General features: G+C 35.9%; 1 protein-coding gene across 1 annotated transcript in view; it reads left to right on the top strand.

Moving 5' to 3' along the window:
• Nucleotides 1–23451, top strand: part of CALCR (calcitonin receptor) — a 70913-nt gene that overhangs the window by 2649 nt on the left and 44813 nt on the right. Inside the window, exons 2-5 of the mRNA XM_037836680.1 lie at nt 4212–4368; nt 6921–7031; nt 13353–13465; nt 17290–17381. Of these exons, the coding sequence (XP_037692608.1) occupies nt 4212–4368; nt 6921–7031; nt 13353–13465; nt 17290–17381 (473 nt within the window). The remainder of the gene's footprint in view (nt 1–4211; nt 4369–6920; nt 7032–13352; nt 13466–17289; nt 17382–23451) is intronic.

The following is a 23451-nucleotide window of genomic DNA, read 5'->3' as shown; positions in this document are numbered from 1 at the left end:
TTAACGTTCCAAACAGAACAACTGGTAACTGTTGTGTTGCTGTGCCTCTTCTTCTGGAAACCGTGTGTAACCGAAAGGCAGGCTGACTGACTTACGCTGAATTGGAATCCCCAAACCCATGGCCATTCATATCATACTGCTTTCCCCTGACCTCCATGATTAGTGTGGAGTAAACCCTCTAGAATGTAAGCTCCGTGAGGGCAGGGACCTTGCTTGCCAGTATTGTTCACTGCTGAATCTCCAGAACCTACAATGGTGCCTGGCACATGGTGGGGCACTCAAGGTAACCTGGCTGAAAGAACGAGCGATGTTTTGGATTCTGACTACGGATGTTGGTGGCAGCTTGGCAGTCGTATGTGTGGTGCCATTTTCTTGAACCTCTAGGAGTGACATCACATATACGGTGGCTAAACTGCTACATGGGCCAACAATGAAAGAGTTTTCTTTTGTACAATCTTGTGAAATGACTTGTTTGTGAAAATTTGAACACTGATCTTTACTCAGAAAAGCAATGTCTAATGCCATTATTGTTTCATGTCTATCTTCATGTCAGCATACTGTCATGTATTTTTTTAAAATCTCCAAACTATATTGCATAAAAATAACACTATAAGTAGAATATTGTTAAGTCTTTGCCTTTTTTTGGTAGTTTTATCTAAATGTTACTGGTTTTATGTTTCCTCTTTCTTGTTGAAAAGGATTTGTATTTGTATATAATGGTCAGTCAAAGTTTAGTGTTTAATGAACTTTATGAAATTTGTATATGCATTATTTTTAAGTAGCAGTAATTACAATGTGTATGTTATGTTACTTTAGGGAAAAAGTCCTTGAAGCATTCAGCTACCACTTGGAAAATTTCATCTTCAATGCCAAACATGAACCAGACCAGGAGCAGGCTCAGATTATTATGGCTCATCTAACAACAGAGGCTCCAATATCTCATTCCTTCAGTGTTGGAACAATCTCTGGTGAGCTAAGTACCAAGCCATGTTCACTAGAGTTTGTTTCTACACTGTAAGAATGATAAGGTTAATGCGACTGTCATCTACATGAATTATGCCTGCTCTTATTTTATATGTTCGTATCTCCACTATTACTGATGTTAAAATTGCCTTAAACCAAGTAATGCTGTAATTAAAAATGCAAGTGTAAATTATTCCACTTAATACCCTTACACACACTATCTCCTCATGGCCTCCAGTGCAAGAATATTTCTTAATTGGCTGTGCAGCCCATTTAAGAACAGAATTCTGAACCTTACTTTTGGAAAGAATGCCAGCCACATCTCAGCAAAACCATCCCTAATGTCTAAAATATCTAACAAATAAGATTTATATATTACATCATATTCTATTTTCTTACTTGATTGGAAGATGGAAAAAATGGTCCAGCAATTAATAATAAAATGTAACAAATGATAATGGCCACAACAGAAGAATCTGAACAAAGACCATAATGTGAACCAATCACTTATCTCTCTCTTATGAGGACATCATGATCTTGCTTTGATGGTTTCATGATATTTCACCAAAGTTTTACACACACACCCAAAAGTAAGCTAAGAAAATACAAACAAAAACCTTCACATGGAATTTTTAAGTGTCACAAGTCATTTTCCAATTCCTAATAAAATATATGACCATCTTATGAATGATGATTCTTTATCCTTTACATTTCCCGGTGTTGGAAAAGAATTTATAGTCTTGATCTTTCCTGCTAGACTGTAAGCTCCATGAGAGCAGGATGCATACCTATTATGTTCAGCCCTGTATCCTCAGCATCTAGCACAATGCTGAGTTCTTCAAGCTCAATGAATATTTGCTGATTGATTGGTATGAAAACAGTGGGGAAAGAGTCATGTGACAACACAAAGGTGTTCAGCTACATTAGTAAATATTTGCAACTTTTCAGTCATTTTTATGGATTCAGAAATTTCTATTTCTTGTCATAAATTCAAAAGGCATTAAAATGAGAAAATATAAATATTTTAAGAGTTATATCAACTTTTCTCAAAATAAGAGTTATAACGGCAATGTCATACAAGTATTAAGCATTTGTCCTATTCTCTACAGAAGTGATTTCTTCTCTGATGGCTTGCTGTCACCCCCAACACAAATCCAAAATAGAAATTATCTTCTTCCGCCCAGTAAGGCTTTCATTTCCCAACATCTCCCCTTTTACGGTTCACTACCATTTTTTTTTTTCAGTTATATAACTAAAATATCTGAGCTTTTGTTTGATCATTTCTGTTCTCCATTCATTATAGCTAAGGATGGCCTCATATTTTTATCATTTTGGAAAGGTGCCAAGAGCTATTTTCTTGTTCCATCCCAGGATGATCTAACTGAAGCCTTCAACTTCTGAGCTGTCATCTTCAGTGCCAACCTGTGATGCACAATGCCTTTCAGATTAATTTTACTGAAACCCAAAGTTCATAACCTTCTCTGATCAAAAAGCTGCAGAGGATCTCTCTTTTATTATCATGTTTTAATAATAGCTAAAATGTATTGAGCCTTTCATGTCGCAGGCACATTGTATTTATTTTCTTGTTTATCCTCTTAATATCCATTGCAGATACATTTTATTATTACTCTTCCTATTTTACACATAAGGAAACTTAGACCTAGAAGTTTTAACTTGCTCTAAACACCAAAGAGAAAATTTCGACTCTTTTTCTTGACTTTCAAGGCCCTGCATTACCTGACTCTCTTGACCCCATTTCTTACTAATCCTCAAGTATGCCTCAGCCAGGATAGTTTCCTCATGTGTCTCACACACATTTCCTACCTCTAAACTTTTGTGCATTCCCTTCTCTCCATCCAGATACCCTTCTCTCTCTGCCTTGCTTATTCAGATACTACATGTACTCAAGGTCCAATTCAAATTCTACCTTGTATCCATAGCCATCCCTGAATATGCTTAGCCCATGCTCTCTCTCCACTACAGATTTTGATTTAATATGTGACGTACAGTTTAGCATTTAGTTATATGTTGTTTTAAAGAATAAAGATGCCCAGTCTGTGCAGCGGCATACACTGGAAGACAGTGAGGATCCACCATGGATAGCCTGGGGTTTAATGGTAACTTAGTAAAGATGAGTTCTGTTTAGAGCCTGGAGGGGATATAGCCAAGCACACACCACCATCTCTGCCATTGATGCATTTGTGAACACCTTCCCTCATGGAATAATTTAGATGGAATAAGGCCAAAGAAAAGGATGCTTCATCAGGTTTGATAGAGACAGCTGGCAGTATTCCTAGCTTCAGAAGAAGAAGAGTCAGTGTAGCCTGAAGTCATCAGGTCTTATCCAACAAAATCTCTAAGCAGAACATGGATACAAAATGCCACAGATTCAAGCATCACCAAGAATAGTAGTCACAGTCACAAAAGAAACTGAAATCTATATGAACACAAGTTAAAAAGGACCATATGGTCTGCGGTGAGCTTTTCAGATCCAGGCATGTATGCGTACATCAATCTGATAAAGATACCAGTGATTGGGATTAACAGAGACCAACAGAACTAATGTCAGTCTGTACCAAAAATGCAAATGGACTGAGAGAAATATTTAGGATTTATATTGATTTTCAGCAATGAAAATTTATTATGCTGTATATGTCATTTCTGATGAAACCAATTTAAAGACATTAAGACCAATTATCAGAGGTGGAGTATCTCAGAAGAAAAGCTTTTGTTTGTTTATAGAATAACTGGGGCAATGTTTTGGCAGTGTGCACAATAAAAATTATCCAAAAGAATCCAATAAAAAAGCTCATTTGTTGTGCCAATATGCTTATTTCTAATAACATGATTCATGATTTTTAAGAGTTCCAAAGAAGGCAAAGTTGAGTAATATTAGTAATTTTTTGGAAATTAGATTATTTGCTTTGCTTACTTCTAAACTTTACAATTACAATGAAATTAAAACAATCCTAGATGATAAAGATGTGTGTGGGTATGTTGGGGTGCTTTACATTTTCAATTGTGATGGAAGCTAATGCAAATATAAAGTTTGTAGGTAGAATTTGTAGATGAAATGTAAACAAACTTTCCACTTATACATAAAGCAAAAATATTCTACACATAGACCATGAATAATTGTTGCTTACAGAGGAAAAACAAATTGTTTTCAGACTTTTTTGTTGTTTTACTTATTTTTGTGCTCACTCATTCCTTCTCTCTGTAAGTAACCAATTTCCCTTTTTATACAGCACCCAACCCCAGTTCTTCCTGCCTCTCGAAATCACACCTATCCTTCGGCAATAGAGCCCGAGCCATTTCTGTACATTCTAGGGCGCAAGAAGATGATGGATGCACAGTACAAATGCTATGACCGAATGGAACAGTTACCACCATACCAAGGAGAAGGTAAATAGAAAAACGATGTGAACATATGTTTCAAATATCTTTAAAGACTTACTCTCGTCAGCGGGCAAATGTGTTGACTAATTTTAATTTAATATACCAGCAGTTTTCACATCAGTTTTCATACTATGGTATGTTTGGGTACTTCATGCAGCTGAAATGCCTAGTTTCTTTACTCAAGTGCAAACCGCTGCTCTTTGGCTAACATCTGTTCTTGTGCCAGAGTTGCCACAATAACTCAGTATGCACACCTGACAGCAAGAAGGATAGATGCAGGCTTAAGTGAGGGAAAAGAATTAGAAAACCACAGGAAAGGGAACTGGAAAACTGAGGGTGGCGAATTTGCCTGAGGTGAAACCTGTCAAAACCCTGTCTTGTTTGGGTTAATTTGGCAGCAATCTTCCCTTCACTGGTTGGCAACTTCATGCTCTTCCTTTTCCCTTTTTCCACCTTATTCCCAGAGGAACTAGAAAAAGATATCTCCTAGGTGTACGTTATTTACTTATCCCCTTCTCTAGCAGGCTCTGGTGACTGCCCAAATAGTCTCAGGGCTAATCATATTCTATTAGCTATAGAAGGCCCACAGGAAACCAAAAGGGGGTATTTTATGACAAAGCATTGCTATAACCATTTAAATTCTCTTTTCTGTCCCCTGAGATATTTAAAAAGACCCAACAGGATCTTGCACACCCTTATATATCCTTAAGACAACCCATTTCCTCCTGTTTGGTAGGGGGAAAAAATGGGCTAAATATTCCCTGCACATGATTTGTCTAAAGTCTTAATTTATAGATCCTATTTTTAACATTTCCTTTAAACAAAAAATCAATTCAATTGGAAGGCAAATGCACACGATTCTTCCCTTAGCCAAGAGTATTTCCAGTGTTTGTTAAGAACCTGGGAAGGCATTAGATGCAACTCTGCCCATAGGAGAAAATCAGGTTTTTAAAGCAAATGAGACAGTTGAAAAATGGGACTGATATTTTTAGAGACCAAATTAGGATATCTTCTTCACTTTAGTTCAGTCACCTTGGGAGGCTGAACTTTTGAGCTATGACCATTGTTCAAAACCTTTTTCTTTTTTGAGAACTGCCTTCAGAGCCTGAGTGCCTTTCTTTTGAATACCTGTATAGCGGTAAATCCCCACCCTTTTAGGGTAGGTTTAATTGTTGAAACCAACAAGAAATCACTTGGAGCCAATGTGGATAAATAACAGAAAGTGATCCAATTGAGCATTATCATAGTAGGAAACAAAGTGTGATTCTAATGTAGTAAGACTGCTTTTCTATGGGATTCATTAACTGGCTGCAGATGCATCTACGATAGGAGTTTTAAACAATTGCATCCCCCTTGGATGAAAACTATAACTACCCAAGGTAACCACTTTGAAGGTTAATGGATAGTAGGATCCACATGTTCCAAGGTATATAGTATTTAAAATAAAGTTTTTATCGAGAGGTGATACTGCATACACTTTCGCAAGTGTCCCCTTGTAGCATTTCTGAAAATATTTTAAGAAAAGCTTTTGTTAGAAAGATTCCATACAGATGACATTGATATCTTTTAAGGAACAAATTGAAAAGACCCTACAAAAAAAGTAAATTCCATTAGTAGTACAGAAAGCTAATGCCTTTATTTTGTACCTATTGCTGCAGCTTTTGCTGTTGTTTTAATAAAATAAAATATGACCAACCATCTATGCACCTGTTAAATCCTGCTGAGGATTCAATAATTTTTGACAACTTTCAATTGTATCCTAATTGTCTAACTTAAACCTGGCCTCCCAAATAAAACATTTAGTTGTGAGAACCCAACTTCCAAGGACAATTTCCCTGCAGAAAATTCAGTTACCTCTTATCAATTCCTGGACTTTTTTGTTTAAAAAAAAATGAAAAGAAAGAACTTAAAGACAGAATTGGTAAGATGTGGCATGCTGATAAACTGGAAAATCTATTCTTTGAGAATATTCCCATCTTTGAAATTTATTTCAAGATTTTGAAGAATTAATCTGTGCCATGAATTTTTTCAAGTAATGCTCTTTTACAGTGTTGCTTTTAAAACCCTTATGCTGATAGTGATAGAAAACCGTAACATATCTTGCAAGAACTGCAAGACTTAACAACCTAAATCATATTTCCTTGTTGGATATTTGAAAGCAGGATAAAGTTTGCGGAAGTAAAAACTTATCAACATAGCTCAAAACCTATTGATTAACTACCAGTCTTTACCTCAGATTCATGTTCTCATTTACAATAAAATAAATGGAGATCAGAGTAAAATGTGCCTCTCCTAGCCAATCTTTGGTACTACTTGTGTTTTGAGAAACTCAACTTTGGAATCTCTTACAAAATAGCACTAGGACCCCACTTGCCAATGAGATAATTTGGTCACAGACATGCCAAAGTTATTTGACGTAAATGACGTTTGTTCATTTGAAATGTGGGCCATCAGGACTGGGCTAAAGAGTTCAGTCACGGGTAAGATTGTCCTGATCTCAGTCTTCTTTTTTGGTAATTCCGCATGGCTTCCATATTAACTCCTTTCTGAATGTCCAGGTCCGTATTGCAACCGTACCTGGGATGGATGGATGTGCTGGGACGACACACCGGCTGGGGTGATGACTTATCAGTACTGCCCTGACTACTTTCCTGACTTCGATCCATCAGGTAAGGGTATTTATTTTTATTTTACATTTTGCTGTGAGTCTTTTAGAGTTTCCATGGTTCTGAAAATAAAAACATATGAAATATACCTACTTAATCATATTCTCCAGTTTTTAGCATGTTCCAAAGGGTTTTCTTAATTAACATATTACCCAGATGTACAAATATCACAAGCTGTTCTTATTTTTTAAGTCACATTGCTGGTTACTTATGTATAGTGGTCTTAAATTCTGGTTTTTAAAATTAATTTTTCTGAAACTCTGTGAACAGCTTTTTTTTTTTCCTATTGTATTGTCTCAGATTTGGTGACTTCTGCAAATGCTTGTCTCAGAATTTTCATATGCTGGGCTCGTATACCATGTTCAATGGAAGTTTTATATAACCGTGAAAATTATATAAAACACACATGTGTTAGGAAAATAAATCCAAAGGTGGTAATTCTAGACCCTTACCGGATTTCTGTTCCAACATCAAGTTATCAGAAATGCTCAGTAAATAAGACTAATAGTGTCATACTGGATGATAACAACACCCAGCACTGTGCCCGCAGCCATGGACAGGCAATAAATATGCATTAAGTAAATAAATGGCACCAAATTCACTCTAGTTATAAAAGTAACATGAGAGTGCTTTCCGCTGATATCAGTTTTTACTTTTCAGAATGTTTTCATGTATCTTATCTCATTTTATACTCATACAATATATGACACAAACCACAAGTGAACCTAAGTCTCCAAAAGTCTTGCTAGTCCTCTCTCTATAATTAAGTACAGTAGTTTTGGAAAAGCATTTGAAAAATTCTATTTTATTAGGCCACAACTATCTCCATACAAACTTGTGCAGGTTGAAGTATTTTTAGAACTTCCAAAGGAAGATACGTTTTTCTTTCAGACTTTGGGCTTGTCACAGTGGTGTGGTTAGAATTTGGCCTGGAATGCTCAGGCAGGACAAAGATTTTAACAGTACCTGGTAACAGTGGGAAGCTAAGGAGCTGAGGTTATACACCTTAGGATTGTCAGGTATCCACAAAGGTCAGAGGTCTGGAATCCAAGTTGTTCACGGGTAGGTGGTTGGTAGCAAGGCAGAGGTGTGTGTTAAAAGAGGCGTATATCAGCTTATGTAACAGCCTCAGCCTGCGGACCAGACAGACACATTGGCATGGGGATTGGGATTGGGTCAGTGCTAGTAGTAGGTGAGTAGTTCTCAACGTAGCTGAAAAGGTGTGGAACTTTTAAAAATTCTCTGCTTTGCTACATCCCAGAGATTCTGGTTAAATTGGTCTGGAGTGCAGCCTGGACATCAGGATTTTTAAAAGTTCTGTTTGTGATTAAATGTGCAGCCAAAATGGAGAAACTGCAGTAAGCAATAGGAAAGTCCAGATAGGAAGGTGACTAGTACCAGAGGGGCTCAACCAAGTGCACTAAGTAGCTGTCGGTAGAGGCAGAGCACAGTGTCAGATGAGACTGATAAAGGCAATGGACAAGGAAAGTCCCAGAGGGGTGAAAGGTAGTAGCAGCCCAGCTCTAGGAACTGTGGGTTTCAGGACCAGAAAAGCTCTGTTCCAAAAAACTAGACAGAAAATCTGTCCTATTAAAATAAATCTGAGATTAAGATACTGAAAAGGGGATGGGAGGGTGGTAAAGTCTTAAAAGGAAGCCCAGATGCTGAAAACTAAGTGGGACCAGCTGTGACCACCACATGCAAGACCCTGTGGATGGTGATATTTGTTCCCGAGAGTGGAGTCAGCCTGAGCCTGCAGAAAGTGCTTAGTAACTCTAGAGGATGGGACTGGCTGGCTGTGGGAACAGGCCCCAGGCAGGCAGGGCCATTCCACTTCACACTCTGCATTTCTTCTGACAAGATGCAGTATAACCAGAATGCAGGAATCCCTCCACACTTTACAGTCCTCATCTTCCTCTTTTTTCCTTCAGTGTCCTGTAAGGACTGGATCCAGGCAAAGAGTTAGAACATCACATCAGTGGAGGGGAAGGCAAGAGTGCCAACAAGGAGGGTCTTCTCTGAATTATCTGGATTAGACTAGAAATGGCATGTAAAGAGAGGAAGCAGTGTCTGCTTTATGCTTAAGAGACCACAGGAAACGAAACTTCACTTTGAAGTTTCCAGGAGCTGCTGGGTCAGAGTTTCTGCCACCTGTTGGAAAATTAAGAATTGCAAATGCTTCTTTCTCCTACAAGAGAGTGGTTCTTTCAGGGCCAACCAGCCCACCTCATGACCCGTTCTCATTGACTATAAATGGCAAGAGGTTATTGCCCAAAAACTGAAAGTGAGACTTCAGTTAATATAGGAGCAGCAGTCATGTAGGAAAATGTGGGCAAAAAAGGTCTCTGGGACCCAGGTTAGAGCAGAGAAATGAGTCTATCCCTGAAATAGTGTTTGGAAGATGCTTTTTAGTTCTTCCTTCAAAGGTAGAATCTCATCTGCTCATTTGTCTCTGAGACCAAAGGTCCAGCCTAATAAGGCAAAGATAATGGAAAGGGGATTACAGGGGGCTTCTTTTAAACCCAGCTCAGGCCAGCCACTTCTGGGAACTTTTGATGGAAAAGGCTGGGATATGAAGAGAGAAAGGGCTCAGTGCAGTGCCACATTCCTGCAAGCTCTAACTAAACCAACTAAGCTATTTGATGATGGTCTCCTAGGCCTTTATTAACTCTTCCAAATAAATGATGTTTCATTACTCTTGATTTGAGCACTATTTTAAAGAGGTGACTTGATCAGCTCAAAGACCTGTTTGAGGCTATGAAACCAGTTCGAAAGCAGCATTGGGCTTTTGCCAAAGTGGCTATAATTATTAACAAAAGGCAAGGTTTTGATAAGCAAAACAGGGATTTACAGGCATGGATCCATCTTTTAAGCCTGTGTTTTATATAGAACCCTCTCAGGAGGGGATAAATCTATTTCAAAAGAAAGCATATCTTTAATATCATTAAATTCTTTAGGATTTTATCATTGACCTAAAGCTACGTCTTCATGGTGCTCAAAACCTTTTAATGAAATATCAAGGACTTCATTTTGGAAAAAGTGCTTCGTAACAAACAGATAGTGAAAGCATGAATAACGATATTGAGATTCAAACTTGGCTGATAGTCTGAAGAATTAAATTGCCAGGGTATAAGAAGCAAAATTTAATAAAGAGATATTTAAAGTCCTGGACTTAGAGTAAAACACTCAACAATGGCACAGATACAAGTGGGTCAAAATTTGATTCAGGACAAAGATCCCCAATCCTGGAACTCATTGGGATTGGAGAACTTTCTAAAATTGCTGATGCCTGGCCCCTTCCCAGATCAATAGAATTACAGTCTCTGAGGATAGGGCCCCAGTAACTGAAAAGGTCTCCCATGTGAATCTAGAATGAGAGAAGCTTGCTGTCTTCTTCACTGGTCAGTCATCACCTAGGGTATATCAGAAGGAACTCTCAATATTGGAGCACATGCAGAGAAGCTTCGGGTTGTGAGGGGATGGCAGGCTGTGTGGTTAGGAAAGAGAGATCCAGAGTAGACATAGTCGTATTTTCAAATATTGAAAGACCTGCAATGTGGAGGAGGACAAATTCTTGATGGCTGTGAAAGTTAGAATAAGGAATTGCCTAGAGCCAGATTTTAGTTAAAACAAAACAAAACAAAACAAAATTATTTCCAGTAGTTGGAGTGGAGTTCTTCAAGAGGAACACCCCTTCTTCTGCATGCAGTATATTTTGCCCTATGTAGCTACATAAATTTGTTAAAACCAAATTATTAGTTTATTATTGCTGTTTATTCATTTTGATAAAACAAAAAAAACTATTTTCTGACAATATAATAAAGACAGAATGCTGCTGTTACAAACCACTTTTTTAAATTGCAAGTAAGCTTGGAAAAGTCATCATTGTCAAACAACATCAGCAAAATCATTGATAAATTTTCATTGTCAATTTTTCTGTGCTGATAAGTGCTAACTTGTCTTAAAACATTCTTAGAGTCCAATGGTGATTCTTTAAATGCTTTTGTCCAATGACTGTCTCAGCAAATTCACAGTTCTAAATTTTTCTATTTAAGTTGTTAACAGATTTATGCAAATCAATTATGATTCCGGTAGATTGCTTGAAAATGTCTTTTGGTTTAAAAAATGAGTCTTTTATATCCACTTAAAAAATTTTTGGAGCAGACATACAAACAAGACTACAACTTGTAGTTTAAATCATGGGATTAGTTCAAGAGTATCAGTGTCATTTATACAGTGAAAATGATGAATTACATCAAAACTGCCACAGGATTTTCATGCTAGCTCTTAGCATATTGACTAACCAAAACTAGTGTTAGAAAATTATTTTAAGTATCATTAGATCTCAATAATATTTCAGCCAAGTGAGTTCTTTTTTAAAAAACAACATGAGTTTTTTTCCCCTTAGCCTCTAAAGCAATGGTAGTGCCCTCCAAATATTAATATGCGATTCTAAGGCTTCCATATCCCTTGGCTTAAAAAATAGCCATATATAAAAAAAGTTATCCTTAAGAATGATAGCTCTTTGCCTTTTTTCAGAAAAAAAAAATGCTTCAAAAATATTTTCCCTAAGAAATTATCAAAGATCAAAACTTCATGAGGGTTCCAATACACTAGTAAAATCTCTTTGCACATTATATCAATCCAGAGCTGCTGTATGATCTGTGAGACAATAAACTCATTTATAGGTATACCTTAGGAGAACTAGAGAAAGCCTGAATAACTCAGATTAAATTTGGCAAGGGCAGTCATTTTAATATTTACTTGCTCATGATTTACAATTTATTTAATACAATATAATTTTGTCTTCCAATTGCTTAGGCATTTAGGGATTCATATTACCTTGCAGCCAACAAAAGTATTGATTATTCTTTAGGTTATTAGAAACGAGTATAAATAACCTTGTAAATTTATGGAATTTCACCTTCTGGAGTCCCAGCACCAAATTAAAACGTTGTGGACAAGTATCGTAATAGTACAATGAGTGTTTTTTTAAATGACAACCCAGCTAAAAGTTAATTCTCTTGAAAACCATTTTGGTTGTTTGCTAATAATGCATTGACTTTGAAATGCGTGTAGCCTATTCAATGTGGGGGAGGATGAGTGGAGATTTTTTCGGTGCTGGTGCTAATTTCTTGACAAATCTGACCTCACCTTTCTGACCCCTTTTTGCTTATTCCCCTCCCCCATTAGCCAAACCAGCACTTCTTGGATTCCTATGCCAAATCCAACTCCCAGGTGCCATTTCCATCATCTTATCTTCTCACCTGCACCTGCGCCTTAACACTAAAGGCTCGGCTGTTGCATTTTCCTCTGACTACAGTCTCCAAACCAGAAGACCGTGAGGCTTGATGCAGAGCTTAATAGCTCTGTAATAGCTTTGGATTCAAGTGGACCTGGATTTGATCCCTGGCCTTACTACTCACTAGTTGTGGACGGGAAATTTACTTAATTTCTCTGAGCCTCAGTTTTCTTATTGTATAATGGGGAGACCAATACCCATCTCAGAGGGTCATTATGACTATTAAAGGAGATGATTCTGCAAAGTGCTTAGCACAATGCCTGCCCTGTAGCAAAGGTAGAGACCTTTAATATTCCAACCCAGCTGAGCTGGCAAATTTTGCTAAAGGTCTCCACAGAGATGAATACCTAAGAGATGTTTAAAGAAGTAAATGGTGAAGGCTAAAGCTATCAGTCCCCAGTATATTTTCTGTGGAATGAAGAAAGATCATTCAATGAAATTTTTTTTAGAGGTAGAAAAATGACTTCTTGATACATCTCTTAGCTTCCAACTTTTTCCTTCTATTGGATTTAGCCATGATATTGCCAATATTTGACCATTTGACCCACAAAATCTATATTTTCATGTAGTCAACCTAATCAAAAAATTGTGTGTAAATGAAGGAAGACATAGTCTTGCTTTTCTCACATAGTGCTCATCTATAATCAGAAATTATAATGAATATTAACAATTATGAGGTGGAATGTAGCACTTTGGAGTCTGACAGACCTGGGTTTAAATCCTGGCTCACATACTATCTAGTGACTTTTCAAACTCCATAACCTTGCTCACTGTCTGTTTCTTTGTTTGTAAAATGCAGATAGCAATGCCTGCTTCACATGGCTCTGCTGAGGATACAATGAGGCAATACATGTTAAAACCCCTTGTGTAATGCATGAATCGTGGTAGTCTCTATTGAATTATACTGAAATTCAAGTTGTGTATAGTGATTCACACTCTGGAATGGCTTTCAAGCTTTAATTTGTTATTTTTCTTTGTGATTTTGAAATATTAATGTAATAACTGTTACATTTCACTCACAGAAAAGGTGACAAAATACTGTGATGAAAAGGGAGTTTGGTTTAAACATCCTGAGAACAATCGAACCTGGTCCAACTATACTATGTGTAATGCTTTCACTCCTGAGAAACTGAAGGTAGGTTCTGTTTTAAATTTCAGTATTGAGTGGCAATGCCATTCTATGAACATGGAAATGATATGTAATTGTAAAGTATCTATTAGTAAGAAGATAACAGATTTTACAGAAGGAAATCATATGATGACCTGTAAGTTCTGGGATTCTGTGGATTGGCAGAGGGCGTGACCAGCCCTCTAGGGCATTCCATGAGCATATAGAATCGGGCTGTTTATGACAAGGTGAATAGTGCCCATTGAGCAGATGATGGGCTTCCGTACGGTGCCGAGCCGTTAAGCCACATTCCCAGGGGTTCCCTAGCATCTCTCTCCTCCCGGAATATTTCCAGTACTACAGAATTTTTCATAAGCCACAAGATAAACATTGCCTCCCGGACTGACCATGAATTTAGTTTCACTAAACTGCCTTAAGGAGCCCCTAGTGTGGGACTGCTGGTGAGCCCATTGACAAGGGTATGCTGTACATTTTACTTTCAGCTAAGTCCACCCTGATTGTTATACTGGTGCCATTTTAGCTGTTAAGTATGTTGAATATCATCTCTGCCTAGAAACGTTTGTTTAAGCCAGAGGAAAAAATGAAGATACCTTCTCTTTTTTTCAGAAATCTAAAAAGATCACTAAAGCCTACACTAGCCTCTCTACCCATAGAGCTTGGGAGAAATAATTGGTTGATGTTTAGCCGCACAGGGCATCTCTGAGAAACCCTGGTGGCTGCAACAGAGACCTTTTCTTTCCTTCCAAGATAGACGGTACACTAAATAAGTACTAAAATGGAGCCTAGAAGCACTTCATGCTTTTGTTTGCTGTAGAGAAACTTTTGAAGCAAGGAAATTTTCCTTTTGTTAAAAACAAAACAACAATAACAACAACAAATAAGATAGCTTAGAGACAAAGTGACTGGAGGGACATGTCATCACAGACATGGGCTAAAGGCACCAAAGCCATTTACCTCTTCACAAAAGGTTTAGTCACCCCTGAAAATAAGATGCATGCCTATATCTTAAAGGAGAGCTATTTATTTAATAAGGTTTGATTGAAATGGCATGTCACTGAGTAAGGAATTTTCTGGATGAGTGCTGATTAATATTTTACAAAAATAATTATAATCATCTTAACTGAATTGTTCAAAATCCTGCAGATCTAAATAAATAATTAGTCCATTTTGTCTAAATTTTCAAATTTATTGCAATGATGTAGTGTATAGCATGTTCTTAAATTTCTGATATAGGCTATTTGTGTCTTTTCTCTTTTTTCCATTGTTTAAGCAGCTTTATTTAGATATCATTTACATACCATAAAGTCACCCATTTAAAGTGTACAATTAAATGGTTTCTAGTACATTGTAGACTTGTGCAACCATCACCATAATCCAATTTCAGAACATATTCATCATCTCAAAAAGAAACATTGTACCCATTAACTAATCCCCCATTCCCTCCACCCCAGTCTCCCATTCCTCTGTACCTCACCAACCGTAATCTACTTTCTTGTCTCTATAAATCTGTCTATTCTGGAAATTTCATATAAATCAGATCAACAGTAGGTGGCTTCTTTCACTTAGCATAATTTTTTCAAGGTTCATCCATGCCATCGCATGTATCAATATCTTATTTCTTTTTATGGCATACCATATTTTATTTATCTATCAGATAGTGGACATTTTTGTTGTTTCCACTTTTTAGCTATTATGAATAATGCTGCTATTTAAATATATGTGTACAACTTCTTGTGTGGACATGTTTTCATTCCTCTTGGGTCTCTTTTTTTCTTGATTCAGCCTTGCTAGGCTGTATCAATATTAATTTTTTTGGAGAATTAGATTTTAAATTTGTTGCTTCTTCTTATTGTATGTTTAATTTCTCATTGACATTACTATTTCCTTCCTTTTGTGTTCTTCACACTTAATTTTCTGGGTTTCTCTTTCCTAGCTTCTTTAGATGGAAATTTAGATAATTGATTTTCATCTTTGTCATATATACATTTTAAGCTTTAAACTTCTGCCTATTTTCAGCTTCATCTGTATCCAGAAAGTTTTGCTATGTCATTATGAGTTCTTCTTTGATCCAAGAGTCATTTAGAACTGTATTACTTGATCCCAAAATATGCAAGGCTTTCATTAAAGTTGCCATTTTAGTAATGATATCTAAACTATTGTTGTCACTGAAGATAGTCTGTTAAGATTTTAATTTGTTGAGATGTGTCAAAATTTGCTTTACTGACAGTATATGGTTAGTTTGGGTATATGTTCTTTGCACACCTTGAAAAAAAGTGCATTCTTTAGACATTAGGTACAATGTTATTATATGTGAATTACATACATTTTTAATTATATTCCATCTGTGTGTTCTGTCATTACTGGTAGGTGCCAATTTTTGAATATTTTGAGCCTCTGTTATAAGGAGCACAAAATTTAGAATTGTTGTATCTTCCTAACTCAATGTCTGGACCTGTCTGGTATTATTATATATGAATTAGATTTACCCTGGTTAATGTTTATCTGGTCCATCTTTTTCCATCCGTTTACAATTAATCTCTCTATATCCTTGAATTTAATGGTGTGTCCCATAAACAGCATTTAATCACTTTAAAGATCATTCAATTCAACCAAATTATTTTACTGATGAAGACAACTGAGGTCTAGAGAAGTGCAGTGACTGACTTATGAGGGTCATACAGAGTATTAATAGTAAGCTCTTGAGTAAAGACCAACTCTGCTGATTCCAGTCTTAAGTTCCTTTCACCACATATTGCATATTCTATTGCAACTGATAATCCTACAATATTTAACAATTGGGTAATCCAAGTGATTAAAAATGCTCTAAAAATAAAGTAAAAACATCATGGTTATTTTTTCCTGTTATTTATTCAATTGGTTACATTTTAAGAATTGTACAAATGCAGTATGAGTTATCCCTATTCTTTCTGGAATTACAACTGCAAAATAATATGTGACTCGTGCTACGTTAAGATCAGCAGGTGAAAGCAAAATTCCAAGTTCTAACAGATTGAAGTGTATTTCAGTTACCACTAATGAAACTGATTACATAATATTAAATGCAAAAGCTAGTGTAAAAATAAGGAGAGAGATAGAGGTGGAGATATTGAATCAATCTCTCTCCTTTCATATGGTAGATAATATCATGAGAAAAAGAAGGAATATAATGCATAAGAAAACAGTGCTATACTATGCATTTTATGAAGGAAAACATACTTTTTAAATTAACATAACACTAAAAGAGAAGAAATAAAAGATAACCATGTTTGTGGGGAAAGAATTAACAAATGATTGTCAAAGTGAAAGGTTTCAGCTTCTTCAGGCAACTAAATAGTATTGATACCACATAAACAGGTTAAACAAAGGCACCAAAGCCTTCCCCCATATTCCTTGCTCCTTCTTTACATTCATACTGCTGGGAACTGGGAGCCTTTGGAAAATAGCTTACTGTTCTGCCAGTTTTGTGGGGTAGACAGATTATCCACTGTCTTTAAGACCTCAGAAGTTAAAGCCTGTTTATAGCACTTACTGGGCTTAGGGAAGATAATTTGTAATGCATTTAAACCTCCTTCTAAAATATATTTTTGAATGAAATTTAATTCAATGCAAGTAACTTTGTTCTTTGAAAATGGGTCAATTTATTCCTATAAAATAACATTGGAATATATAAAAAATTATTTTATTCTCTGAAATATTTATCATCTTCGTAGATTTTTTTCAAGGAAAGAAACCATTTGTTGATTGACTCTGATTTTTAAAAATAGAAATATTTTCCTTTGCTGTAATTACTTATTCATCCATTTGTTTTTGTGACTCTTTTTATCTTCCAGAATGCATATGTTCTCTACTATTTGGCTATTGTGGGCCATTCTTTGTCAATTTTCACCTTAGTGATTTCCCTGGGAATTTTCTTATTTTTCAAGTAAGTATACTAATAGCATCTGCTTTTTATTTTCTTCTTTAAGTTACTGAAATAAATGGCAAATTCTTCAGGCATGTCATGGGGGGAGTCTTCTGAAAATCACAAGAGACATGCAAGAGACATTGGGATGCCATGAAGTAGCAAGAAAAATTAAATGAGTTCAAATATGCTTTCTTAACTCTATCTTTGAGGAGAACAGGATAGATTCATAAAATTTGCAATGGTTATAATGCTTCCTTCCCAAAATGAGACAGTCCTGTGAGCCCATAAGTATATTGTGGTAAAATGGCTAATGTTCCATTAAGTATTGAAGACCCGCCTCCTTCCTTTACCTCTACTTTGAAATATGGAGACCATGACCATAAGTTCAAATACCCCTGGGCTCATTATGAGCTGTAGCACAAGAGGATTTGGCCAGGGGAGAAGTGGTGCTGGTGAGGCCACATCAGGGAAAGAAGGTAAGTCCTCACTGAGTCTCTCTTCTAGCCATGGCTCACTCAACCAGGATTAAAGGAAATCTCTGGAAGAAGATGGGCCATCATCACGTTTCAATTCATTGCCCTTGCAAACCTAGCATTGTTAATTGCAATTATCTTCTAAGACACTGTGAGGAATAAAGATCCAATGAGGGTTTCTATTGTGAGGCTATGTCTATCCACTTGAATGCATTAACTATAGCAAAATGATCAAGTTGATGTAGATAGCTGATTCCACAATCATAGAGAATTAGAAATGTTGATTCAGTCATTTTCAGTAATGACTTGAAAATCCGTGTGGGAAAGCAATATATGATTATACTAAGACATGTCCTAAATTTGGCATCATTTCTTTAAATCAAAGCCACAAAGCACTACATTACCCTTTCATGAGAATCCTGAGTAACCTCCACACCATCATGGAATCTCCTTTCATTTATACTTTTCTACTGCCTTCCCCCTATAATTAGTGTAGTCTATATTTTATTATGGAGAGTTGGATTGGCTAGGAAAAATCTTGTTATTCTATTCTCCGTTGTGTGGATGGGCTGGGAGCTAAGTGTGGGCACCATATGCAATATGGAAACTCCTACTCTACATTCCACACCAGCAGAGCACTGCTGATTTTGTTCACACAGAAAACCCCTTTATCAAAGCTTCCCAAAGTCGTCGCACAAAATTAAGTAATAACATATTGTAGAGCCAAAATTATCTGACACTTGCCATCTGGTAGTACTACTCAACTGAAATTTCAGAAGGGTAAGATTTGGAGACTTGTTGGCATATGTAAAAATAAGGACTGAATAGGTACATCGATGTATGAGTCTCTGTGAAACCTAATTCAAATGATACTTGTCTTTAGGCTTTATAGATACACAGTTACGCTAGAAAGCAAAATATGAGTAAATACACAAGGAGCAAGTTGGATATTTTAAAGAATCTGTCATCTTTATATGAATTTGAAATAGGAGTTTTTCATATAATCATGAATTTATATATGCTTGCATCATAGCAAACCTTAGTGAAGATAAATACCAATAGCATAGCACTAAACTGGCTTTCTGAAGTATATTCACAAATGTAGATTCAAAGTAAGCTGCATGTAGTCTTTACAGATCCACCGCAGTTCAGCAATGTGTTAGAAACTGAAGTAAAATGAGATAGAATGAGATAATGCATGAAATTTCCTGGATTTGTATCTGACCCATAATAAGTGAAGTTTAAGTGTTTGATATCATTATTACTATTATTATCATCATCATTAGTAGTAGTAGAAATAGCAGTAGTGGTGGTTTTATACAAAGGACAAAGAAAAGTTCCTTCGTAGCTCCAGATAACAAACAATTGTCTGCCCACTCTTAGAAGATGTGATAAGTAGGCAAATATATAGCAATTCACATATTGATAATGGAATCTTGATTTGTCTTCCTGTCAAAATATTACCATGCCAATACTAAAGAAAATTAAACTGATTGGGGGGATGACATGTAAACAACCCCTAGCACAACTCATTATTTTTACCTTAATCACCTTTTAATTTCTGTCCATATCTTGGTCAAGATTCTTATATCAACCAAACAATACAACTGAATAGCAATTTGCTGCTAACTGAATAGCAAATTATTACATAAATGATTTAACAGGAGAAAAACTAATAAAGAAAGCAATGAGACATGAGAGATGAATTACTAGAATTAGATTAAGAATGTTTTCAATTATAATGATCAGAATACAACTGAGTAAATACATAACATGATTAATCTTGGAATGTTGGTTCATTTTTCAACTGCACTTTCACGGGGATGAATAAATATATCATCCTGACCCTCAAACAACTTTGATTAAAAAAACTGTCACTAAAAGCCCATTCTTTAAAATTTTATAATAGAATTATAAGAAAATTGAAAGAAAAAGCCCCTAAATTTGTGATTATGCAACTAATAATTGTATTTGGGATTTTAAAGGTAAAAAATGACAAGGGGGCACTTCTTCATTTTTTCTTTCTCCAGCCACTTAAATAAGTGATGAGGTGTGAGAGCCAAATCAGTAAAGAAAGCAAAAATTTCTTTCAATGATCTTTTCTATTTTAAGCCACTTATGCTGGGTGTTTAAAAGTGCAGCACATGGGCAAAGTAAAATATTACTCAACTCCAGTTAGTCCAAAAGTTGGATTATTCTGGCCAAAAACCTTGAAAGAGTGTGAGTCCAGATTCTCTAGGAAGTTCCTGATCTTGTCCTACTGTCTCTCCATCCCAAGAATCTACCAAGCAGTAACTTGAATCTAAGAAGAGAAACAAGTCTTGTTGATTTGTAACCTGAATATAATAATGGAAATACTTAAACTCAAAGAGCTGTTCTGCAGAGCAGACACAAGAGAACAGGATATGACAACACGAATGCTAAATATTCAAGCCTAAAAGAAGTCTGGGTTTTATACTTATTCTCAATCATTTATACTTATTCTCAAACTAAAAGTATCAAGAACTAATTCTGACCTATCACTGTATTTCTCTTTTAATTAGCAATATTTTCCCAGAATTTTCTTCAAACACTCCATATTTTCCTTAAAATCTTTACTATTGCAATTGAAAGTTTAATAATTGATGCATTTAAATGTCAGCATGTGTGAAACCTGAGCAAGAAAAGAATCACTCTCTTGCTTAATTCTTCATTCCCAGGATTGAGTTATTTGGCAAAATCCAAACAGCTGATTTTATGAAACTTCCATGAAACCAAAATGAAAAGTTACTCCCAGCTCCACTGCTGCATTCCATTGCAGTCTCACTGTGAAGCCCTCAAAACTCCTAAACTGTGCCTGACAGGGTCAATAAAAACAAATAGCCCTGCAGGTGTCCTCCTCAGACTCACAGGCTGAGAACTGGAGAGAAATTCAAATTTACAGAATATACGAGAGGTTGGGGAACCACCAATCCTTTGCTAAAATCCTGGCATATTGCTCAGAATGATATCATTAAAGCATACCTTTAATTTTAATGTGATCTTTATCTTTAGTGTGCAGAGGAAGGTAACAAGACAGGATTATTTAACCCTCAAACAAGAATCATGCTCCCTCTGCTATTGGAAAACGAATGTAGAAATGTATATAAAGTCTTCATTATTTTAAAAGAACATTGATTGTCGATGCCTTCCTCAACCTAGGGAAAAAAGTTTCAATGATTTTACTCATCAAAAAGGCAATGCTAAAGATTTTTAACTGTACCAGAGCAGCAGAATTAAAATTTCATTCAGGATGATATACAGGTTATTTCTGGTCTACTGATTAATATCAATTTAGGACAGTATTTGGTTTAGGACCTTTCCAGGAAAGTAGGAACAATGATATGGAGAGAGAGATTAAACAGAAACATCAGATTAGTCCAGCAAGCCCCCTATTACTAGATGCCTATAGTAAAGGTCAATAAGAAAGTTGAGATGAAGTTGTCTTTGGCAAGGCTGGGTTGAGAAAGTCATGTAAGTGGACATTTATATGGGTTTAATTCCCAACTATTTTAAGCATATTTACAATAAATTCTCTTATCCCATATGTTCCATTTGAACTTATCAATTTTCATTTTTATAGAATAATTCTGTATACTTAAACCTCTTACCATATTCTCTCAAGAAAGGCACAGTAGTAAGACACTCACCGGCATCCATTGTGATTGATTGGTAACTGTCTTACTGATTGTTAAATATTTTGAATATTAATTACTCTTGCCTAAAAGTAGAGATATACATTGGAAGACAGGGAGCAGATCAAAAGCTACATTGACCATGCTGGCAAAAGGTTGTACTGAAAGTTTTGAAGTTGGGTCAAATTCTAAATTCCTAATGAATTTAGAAATTTCAAAATACTGGAGAAAGGAAAATCAGGTGGAAGACAGCAGAGTGATAGTTTAAGGTTAGGGTTTGTTAGATGGATCAGGTAAGAGTCAGTCAAGCAAGAGTTAAGATATTAACAAAATCTCTTTTCAGGACAGTATAGGTAATATCGAAGTTAAAAAAAAAAAAAAGGAAACACTGATCAGTATTCTCCATTATCCCATGTCGTATCTACAGATTGGATGAGCAGATGATTCTTTCCCCTTATCTTGTGTAGGATCCCCCATTTTACATCTTTGGCTGCCTTCTTATCCCTCCAGGGAAATCATTAAATCAGTGACTCTGAAGATAACCTCCTTTCTCCCAAACTGCCCCTGACAAGACAGGACACCAAAGATAACTTTGGTCATGCCTTGAGATGACATCTGTTTCACTCAGTAGAACAGAGTAATACAAAAAGAAGAATTATGATTGAAAGGGAATTCTTGGAGGATAAGGATTTTGTCACTTAATCCAAAGGCAGAAAGTCCCTTGTCTTATAGGAAAGGTGTATAACATACTGTGTTTTACATTTTCCTATAAGTTTTAAGGCAATCCATTCCACATAATTCCCCTGCTTCCCCCACACCCTATGTTCATTATGAACAAGGTTAGATACCTATGCAAAAGAAAGTATAGTGACACGGGAGATATGATTTAGGCTTGTATCAATCACAGCAGTGATTACAAATGCATATGTTTCTGAGGCACCAGCAAATTCGCAGCAACTTTATTTTTTTTCATTATCTGCTACTTTCCTTTTTTTTTTTTTTTTTGCCCTGATTATGACTATAATTACTCTGCCTTATGTAGGAGTGAATAGTGTTTTCCTCACCCTATGATTTCAGATTTATTTATGTAATCTGCAAAACTCAAGGCAAATATATAAATGCTTTCTCACGCAACCACCAACTTTGAAAAAGCACACACATATGTACACACGTACAGTACTGATAAGTTGAAACAAACTCTTGAATGTGAAAGAATCACACTGGGTTACCGCAACCTTGAAAAATCCCTTTTGGCTTTAACTTTAAAATATGACAACTTGAGATTCATACTCAAGTAAATAATTATCTCTTCCCCACATGTGAATGGCACTTTGGTTGGACTAAGGCAGAAGTATGTTATGTTGTTTCATCTTCCCACCATTGGAGAATCTATAGAATTCCTGTCGTTCCATAAGTAAATAATGTTCTGTCCATCTAAATGCTTATTTTTTTATCAGGAGGAAAAAGTCTAGTTAACATTAGGCTTGCACTATTTCTACTCAAGATAATTCAGATCTGAAAGGAAATTGTTATCATCTTCCTTCATGTCATTTAAAGTGACAGGAGACTCAGTTGAAAACAATGAAACACATTTCTTATATTAAATTAAGTTAATCCTTTCCAGTGTCCTATTCACCTCCTTCACAGTAGCAGTAAATAAATAATTCTGTAGTATGTAAGGTCCATTAAGGCAGAAAATGTCTGTTTTATCCACTGATCTATCCCTGGCACCTGTCAGAGGGTTGGGATCATAGTGGGTACACAGTAGTATTTGTTGGATTATTGAATGAATTTGGTAAATTTAAAGTACCTTTAACACTTCAAAAAGCTAACTGTAAATGTCATCAAGTAATTATAATAAAATTTTTGACAATCAGAAATTTTATTGAAACCTTCAAGAAACAGAAGTCCATATTATTTATTAGTCATATTCTTATTTTATAGGCTAGCAGTTTATCTAAA

Source organism: Choloepus didactylus, chromosome 5 (assembly GCF_015220235.1).
Source record: "Choloepus didactylus isolate mChoDid1 chromosome 5, mChoDid1.pri, whole genome shotgun sequence".
In the NCBI taxonomy this organism is placed as follows: Eukaryota; Metazoa; Chordata; class Mammalia; order Pilosa; family Megalonychidae; genus Choloepus; species Choloepus didactylus.
Note: the sequence above shows the minus strand (reverse complement) of the source record. Positions and strands in the feature narration are given on the sequence as shown.